General features: G+C 44.3%; 1 protein-coding gene across 1 annotated transcript; it reads left to right on the top strand.

Moving 5' to 3' along the window:
* The first annotated feature begins 1,974 nt into the window (after positions 1–1,974).
* Positions 1,975–7,272, top strand: LOC139480166 (uncharacterized). Its single transcript, XM_071263199.1, has 2 exons — positions 1,975–2,011; positions 6,500–7,272. Exon 2 carries the CDS (start codon positions 6,500–6,502, stop codon positions 6,956–6,958), a length of 459 nt encoding a protein of 152 aa, XP_071119300.1. The 5' UTR covers positions 1,975–2,011; the 3' UTR covers positions 6,959–7,272.
* The last annotated feature ends 1,360 nt before the right edge of the window (positions 7,273–8,632 follow it).

Below are 8,632 nucleotides of genomic sequence, written 5' to 3'. Positions count from 1 at the left end.
GACCGCCTCCGTGGTCCAGTAGATAGAGTGTCTGCCCGGAGAGCGGAAGGTCGGGGGTTCTATGCCCGGCCGATTCATACCAAAATACGTAAAAAGATGGTTCTTCTTGGTATCCCGCCTCAAGGTATTAAGGGGATAAGACAAGGACTGATCGTTTTGGACAGTATATGTATTGTATCTGAGTTGGACATCTATGTTAAACTGCGGATTATGGTCTGGACTGGTGCACACACACACACACACACACACACACACAAACACACACACACACACACACACACATGTACACGCGCGTGCATTAAAGTGGAATAATCTTGAACGCCTTGTTAACCCCTGAACTCACCTCTCTTTCTTTGTCTGTTGATTTCCACACGGGAAATAGGACACTCCCGTCATGCTTTGTTTGTTTGTTTGTTTGTTGTTTAACGCCACACTTAGACTAACATCTAGTCCCTGAAATGAACACATCGTACAGAAAAAAAAACAACAGTTGTTCAGTTATCTTAATAAAAATATAATAAAAGGGAGCCCAGTGATTTTCAGATAGTGCAGTAATCTAGCCTTGCCAAACATTATAGACTTGCATGGGCTGTATTTAATATATATTTGTATCAGGGTCTGTAAGACCGACTACGTCACACTCAGCAATGCTATATGACGGCGGTCTGTACATACTCAAGTCTAGACCAGACAAACCAGTGATCTACATCAAGAGCATCGAATTACACTATTGGTATAACATAACATGCATCAACCCAGTCAGCGAGCATACCCCGCCCCCCCCCCCCCCCCCCCCCCCCCCCACACACACACACACCATTCCATGGGTTGCTGAAGACTATTTCTAATCCAAATAATAGTGGTTGTTTTATTATAATAATTTAGTTTCATGCGTATTTACACGCAAGCAGATGAAAATAGGGTTATGGTGATTTATTTTGCGTATTTTACGCATATGCGTAGATTATCTGGAGATCTGACAGTACAACACTAGCTGTTATCGGGAACTGCGTCATATACCATCCTGGTTCCCTCGGTATGCTGCGCTGGCGCTACACTGGCGCCAGCGCATCACACCCAGGGAACCAGGCTGCGTCATGTCCATGGTTGTGGGTAGCCCAGTGGTTTAAGCGTTCGCTCATCTCGACGCACGCCCGGGTTTGATTCCCATAAGGGTGTTGCCCTTTGTTGTAGTGCGGGATTATTTCGAAAAGCGACATTAAAACCTCACTGACAATTTGAACAACCGGAACATGTTTATAGTTCTGTTGTTTTGGTAGTTTGAACCGAGTCCATGTGACGTACTTGCAGATGTCCGTCATTGAGTTCACTATATGTATAGGTTATGTCAACATTATGTCTGACCACTACACCAGTGGGGTAGCCTCGTGGTTAAACTCGATGACCCGGGTTCGATTCATTATGTGAGCTATTGATGGTTTTTAACTATTGTTAAATCAGTGGAGTGATATTGTGATTTGAAACCTGTGTGTTGATCAATTAGAAATGATTATCAGCAGGTGTGGCCGGTTGGATGTTCATAGATGATTTGAATAAAATTATTAGGACTTAGAAAATATCAAATTTGAGACAAAATACTCTTTCGCTTTGTGTAACATGTCTTCATTCGTTTATGGTATATATATTTATAAAAAGAATGGAGGCATAGTATACTGGATTATTGATGTAACATACTCGAGGGTGCACTTAAGAAGTTTCTATCATTGAAACAAAATGCTAAGCAAGCCTTTGCTTAAACATTTAATATCAGAAGTAGTTACCAAGTTACTTGGTCTTCTGATTTTTTGCTTAGTGTGTATTCGTTACCCCTAGCGACATTCAACAACAGATTTAATATAGTCGTAAGTCTATAGATTACTCCTTGAATCGCATGCCAAATCTCTTCATAAATAGGCCTACACGAGTAGCCTCCCCTCGTCATTTGTTACTCGATCGCTACCTGGCAACGCTCGTTGTTGACAAGCGACAGTGTACAGTCGGTGGATTTAAGGTATGGGTCATGTTTGTGAACAACGATAGTGATTGCATTATTATGGATAATAATCGATATATTGCCAATATTTTATTGCATATTAGTTATCACATTTGCTTTTTGCTATAGCCAGAAGTAATCGTCTTATTCAATTTCATGGTGATTTGGCAAAGCCATATTATTCTATTTCTGGCCTAGAGCCGCCCACTGCCTTTTCTACAGTTATTATTGACAATATGTAAATGGTAATATGAAGTATATGATCAATATAATTAAAAGTGTACCTCTATTTTCCCTAAAATAAATTTTCAGCCTGCGTATTGAATAGAATTATAACTTGAGACTGTGTATGGTAGACTTTGTCACGTCGCTAATCCTATATTTCCTGCCTCAACTGTGGGACGGACCACGGGCCCTCGTTTATACGTTCCCCATTAGAGACGGATAACCACTTTCTGAGCGATTTAATTATTATATATAATAATATTATGGTAAATGATTACAGCGACATTCTATTTAGTTTTGAGTCTCTTATTAGGGAATGTGGTAATCCCGACGGTTTCACTGGGACCATTAAGTGAGGTGAGGTGAGGTGAGGTGAGGTGAGGTGAGGTGAGGTGAGGTGAGTGAGTGAGTATTGTTTTTCGGCGTTTTAGCAATATTCCAGCAATATCATGGCGGGGGACACCACAAATGGGCATCACACATTGTACCCATGTCGGGAATCGAACCCGGGTCTTCGGCGTGATGAGCGAACGCTTTTACAACTAGGATACCCTATAACTATTGTGAGGTGAGGTGGGGTGGGGTTTATCGTCGCGTTCAAGATTAATGCACTCAGATAGCGACTGGGGCGGTCGGGTAGCCTAGTGGTTAAAGCGTTCGCTCGTCACGCCGAAGACCCGGTTTCGATTCCCGACATGGGTACAATGTGTGAAGCCCATTTCTGGTGTCCCCCGCCGTGATATTGCTGGAATATTGCTAAAAGCGGCGTAAAACCATACTCACTCACTCACTCAGATAGCGACTTTAATGCACCCGTGTGTGTGTTCATACGTGTATGTGTGTTTGTGTGTGTATAAGTGTGCGTCTGTTCAATATGTGTGTTCATGTGTGTGTGTTCAATGTGTGTGTGTGTGTGCGTCTGTTTTACCATCGGTTTTATGGAGCTGCCCTCTGATAAAATGAAACATAGTATACTGGCTTTGGGTAGACCAGCTCATGTAACAACACCCGCGGCCGGGTATAGAACTACCGACCATCCTCTCTTGTGTTTCTAGATTTCTAAGACCGACGTAATATTGATATATCACTTAATTAAAAAAAGGAATGTTCTCTCCCACACTGCAATTTTAGATAAAACAATCTCTAAACCCACTGGTTAAACGAGCACCCTGCAATTTTAGAGAAAACAATCTATAAACCGACTGGTTAAACGAAGACCCTGCAGTTTTAGATAAAACAATCTCTAAACCGACTGGTTAAACGAGCACCCTGCAATTTTAGAAATAACAATCTATAAACCCACTGGTTAAACGAGCACCCTGCAATTTTAGATAAAACAATCTATAAACCGACTGGTTAAACGAGCAACCTGCAGTTTTAGATAAAACGACCTCTAAACCGACTGGTTAAACGAGCAACCTGCAGTTTTAGATAAAACAATCTCTAAACCCACTGGTTAAACGAGCACCCTGCAATTTTAGATAAAGCAATCTATAAACCGACTGGTTAAACGAGCAACCTGCAGTTTTAGATAAAACGACCTCTAAACCGACTGGTTAAACGAGCAACCTGCAGTTTTAGATAAAACAATCTCTAAACCGACTGGTTAAACGAGCAACCTGCAGTTTTAGATAAAACAATCTCTAAACCGACTGGTTAAACGAGCACCGTGTAGTTTATGAAAACGCATATGTTTACCTGATAATAAGATACCTGAACCTTTCTGTTAAACCTCCGAAACAGCTCCATGTAAAAGGACATAGCTATTCGACTTATTATTAGTTTCTTTCATTTCATTAAATAAAATAAATTGGACCAGATTCCAGAGCCCTCAGCTATTTTTCGGGCATATTTATATAAACTGCACGGTGTTCGTTTAACCAGTCGGTTCAGAGATTGTTTTATCTATATATATACCCGAAAAATGTGCAAATTAAACAACGAATGTCATATGTTGTTGTTAGGAAATTAAAGCTGTCCCTTCCCTTTCGACACTGAAAATTGGACACATTTGAAAAGCACTTAATCAGAAAATAGCATTACGTTTAGAGAATGAAATTTCCCACGCGCTGCCCTTTTGATCTATGCAAACATTGAATCCGCGTTGTGAATGTCGGTTACGGGTAGTGATTCTCGGAGAAACATTTGGCCTGAACTACCATTTCCTAGGAATACACCTATATCACGACGATTAATAACATACAGCAGAGATAACATTTTGTAATTTACTGCATGGTTAGATTAAATGTAATTGAATCCAGATGATACCCACCACAGCTTTTCGCGATAACAAATTCCAGTTATTAGAAAAAATGAACCAGCATGAAAGCCACTATTTTAAGAGCTAAGCTTGTGTCGCCTTGCTCACACAATGACATCAATGGTGCGTGACTTAGCGTACGACGAGAACTGTGTATTTTTCATGGTTACAGCAACTTACATAATTTTTCACCTGATTCAGTTTAAACAGTGTTCCCCTGTGTGGTGGTAGGACATGACACGTGTTCCCCTGTGTGGTGGTAGGACATGACACGTGTTCCCTTGTGTGGTGGTAGGACATGACACGTGTTCCCCTAGGTGGTGGTAGGACATGACACGTGTTCCCCTATGTGGTGGTAGGACATGACACGTGTTCCCCTATGTGGTGGTAGGACATGACACGTGTTCCCCTTTGTGGTGGTAGGACATGACACGTGTTCGCCTGTGTGGTGGGAGGACATGACACGTGTTCCCCTAGGTGGTGGTAGGACATGACACGTGTTCCCCTGTGTGGTGGTAGGACATGACACGTGTTCCCCTGGTTGGTGATAGGACATGACACGTGTCCTTCTGGGTGGTGGTAGGACATGACACGTGTTCGCCTGGGTGTTGGTAGTACATGATACATTTTTCCTTGGTTGATGAGGACATGTAACGTGTCCTTCTTGGTGGTGGTAGGACATGACACGTGTCCTTCTGGGTGGTGGTAGTACATGATACATGTTCCCCTGGTTGGCGGTAGGACATGACACGTGTTCCCCTGGTTGGTGGTAGGACATGACACGTGTTCGCCTGGGTGGTGGTAGTACATGATACATGTTCCCCTGGTTGGCGGTAGGACATGACACGTGTTCCCCTGGTTGGCGGTAGGACATGACACGTGTTCCCCTGGTTGGTGGTAGGACATGACACGTGTCCTTCTGGGTGGTGGTAGGACATGACACGTGTTCGCCTGGGTGGTGGTAGTACATGATACATGTTCCCCTGGTTGGCGGTAGGACATGACACGTGTTCCCCTGGTTGGCGGTAGTACATGACACGTGTCCTTCTGGGTGGTGGTAGGACATGACACCTGTTCCCCTGGTTGGTGGTAGGACATGACACGTGTCCTTCTGGGTGGTGGTAGGACATGACACGTGTTCCCCTGGTTGGTGGTAGGACATGACACGTGTTCCCCTGGTTGGTGGTAGGACATGTAACGTGTCCTTCTGGGTGGTGGTAGTACATGATACACGTTCCCCTGGTTGGCGGTAGGACATGACACGTGTTCGCCTGGGTGGTGGTAGGACATGACCCGTATCCCGGTTTACAAAAGGATGCACTTTAAACCGAAGTCCGCTGGCGCAGTATGCTCTAATCACTCAACAACACAGTCGCACTACCACAACTGTTGCCATCGATACAGCTGTTACCTGAGTTGATCCTGAGCCTGATTTTGATATAATCCCTATATTAACCTCTATATTTTGTAACGACATAGTCGAAGTGTTCTCTAAGAGCATAGGCATAATGTGTTTTGCAATGGCGGTGTTTCATCTAAGGCCGATTGTTTGTTTGTGTGTTTGTTTGTTGTTTAACGCCGCACTCAGCAATGTTCCAGCTATATGACGGCGGTCTGTAAATAATCGAGTCTGGATCAGACAATCCAGTGATTGACATCATGAGCATCGATCCACGAAATTGGGATACGATGACATGCATCCACCAAGTCAGCGAGCCTGACCACCCGATCCCGTTAGTCGCCTCTTACGACAAGCATAGCTGCCTGTTACCTAAGGCCGATTGAGTCCCTTTGAATGTATTAGTATTATACGACTAACAATGGCTAAACAAACAATGAACAATGAACTGTTTTTTGTCTTTGGTTATGTGTTGCTCGGAGCAAAACATTGGTTCACCACATCGCATTTTGCAGGACAAGCTGTTAAAGTTAAAATGATATTTTTCAAACATATTGGCTCCATTTCCAGAATATCAAATTGGCGAACAAAATCTCATGACTCGTGACGCGTCATGTTGTAGATGATGTCTCAAGTGAACTACCAGTTGTCCGCTCGCGACCCTGCCGTCACGGCGTCACCTGATCGGATGTACCCGGTGTCAACTCTCCACCGCATCGCCCTTGTGTCCTGTGAGCGCATCCTGCTCCTCATGAACAACACCCAGATGTTGCGACATACCCGACTGAACACAATGGATGATGTTCTCCTGTATCTTAACGGCATGCACGACGACGTTGGTCTGAGCGGCGACCGCGGCGACTTCTATCGCCGGAAGCTGGCAGAGGAACTGTACACTACTTTCAGCGTGCATGGCGTCGATTACACCAACATCGACGCTGTTGTTGCCGGCGCGATTGACCTTGAAAGACAGACACGCTTCATTTTGGCCGAGAGCGGACGGAGACGGGATAGAGCGCCACCTGTCCATTATGACGAACAGGTTCTGGACATTTTGGCCAGAATTGCTGACATGCATTAGAATAATTATGAAACGTCATGGTGACGGACGAACGTCCTACGTTCTCGTGTCTTTCCGGGCGAAATCGGAACCCAGCATTTCTTGAAAATGACAATTAATGACGGTTATATCTCAAAGGTGTTTTCCTCATGTCTTATGATATTGAACTAACTTAAAGATTCCCTCACTACGCAATATACAGTGTACAATTCATGATGTTTTGGAAGAGCGGTAAATTCAATGATATTCAAGCAACCGGGTAGGTTTTTGTTTTGTTTGAACAGATTGCCTGATTTCTTTGTAAACTATGTATGCCTAGTTGTAGAAATAAAAAATTACACGTGAATGTATTTCAGATACTTTAGCTTTAAAAGCCCACCGCGGCGGTTATATTCAGTGTCTGAAAACATTTGAATGGTAGCAGGACATTTCTTCTTGTGATCATATTACACGAAATCCTTCTTTATCCGGTGTTTCATATCTCTATTCTATTATATTATGCGGGGAGCACAGGGGGGCCAGTCGTCAAAGGCGCCTCGATTCGGTGTGCAGTGTTGCGTTCCTTGGGCATGCCAGAAACCTATGATTGTGTGTTCGAATCCCGGTTCGCCCCGTTTATGATTCTAGGTTTGTCAGCACCGTGGGTTTCACCGAAGTGGTAACCGTCTGAGACCTGCATCACTTCGGGCCTTCCTCTCACATTAAGCTGTCACGCCGTGATATAACTGGAATACTGTTAAAAGCGGCATTAAACCCAACTCACTCACAATTATAATATGCAATAGAAGAGAGATTTGATGTAGTGCATCGTTGAGGATGATAAACATATTATAGCGAAATATTTTTCCTTCTTGCCTGGCGCGGCAGCGTTGCGTTTTATATGTGCGTCCTGCAGTCATCTATACAGTTGTTATTCTGAACGAGCTGGGCGCACTACAGGTGTGACCAAGACTACTAGTCAACATCCGCATCTGTCGATATTGTTCACGGCCCATACATTGGTGCGGTTGCCCACTTGGCTGGAGATGTGGATGTGGATGTAGCTGACGTCGGCGGAGTGGCCGATCTGGGCCACCTTCCACAAAGCTATCATAACATAGACAGTCTTACGGCGGTCTGGTCGCTAAGATCGCTTTGTGGGACGTAACCCTAGTCGACTGATTGACTAATGGGTGTTTCTCGTATCGGCACACCTCGGTTGACTGATGGGCGTCTCTCGCATCAGCACACCTTGGTTGACTGATGTGTGTCTCTCTTCTCGGTACACCTTCGTTGACTGATGTGTGTCTCTCTTCTCGGCACACCTTGGTTGACTGATGTGTGTCTCTCTTCTCGGTACACCTTGGTTGACTGATGTGTGTCTCTCTTCTCGGTACACCTTGGTTGACTGATGTGTGTCTCTCTTCTCGGTACACCTTGGTTGAATGGTGTGTGTGTCTCTCTTCTCGGTACACCTTGGTTGAATGGTGTGTGTCTCTCTTCTCGGTACACCTTGGTTGACTGATGTGTGTCTCTCTTCTCGGTACACCTTGGTTGACTGATGTGTGTCTCTCTTCTCGGTACACCTTGGTTGACTGATGTGTGTCTCTCTTCTCGGTACACCTTGGTTGAATGGTGTGTGTGTCTCTCTTCTCGGTACACCTTGGTTGACTGATGTGTGTCTCTCTTCTCGGTACACCTTGGTTGACTGATGTG

The sequence above is a fragment of the Haliotis cracherodii genome, unplaced genomic scaffold (genome assembly GCF_022045235.1).
Source record: "Haliotis cracherodii isolate W230 unplaced genomic scaffold, xgHalCrac1.p SCAF_4, whole genome shotgun sequence".
Taxonomy (NCBI): Eukaryota; Metazoa; Mollusca; class Gastropoda; order Lepetellida; family Haliotidae; genus Haliotis; species Haliotis cracherodii.
This window is presented reverse-complemented; position numbering and strand designations above follow the sequence as displayed.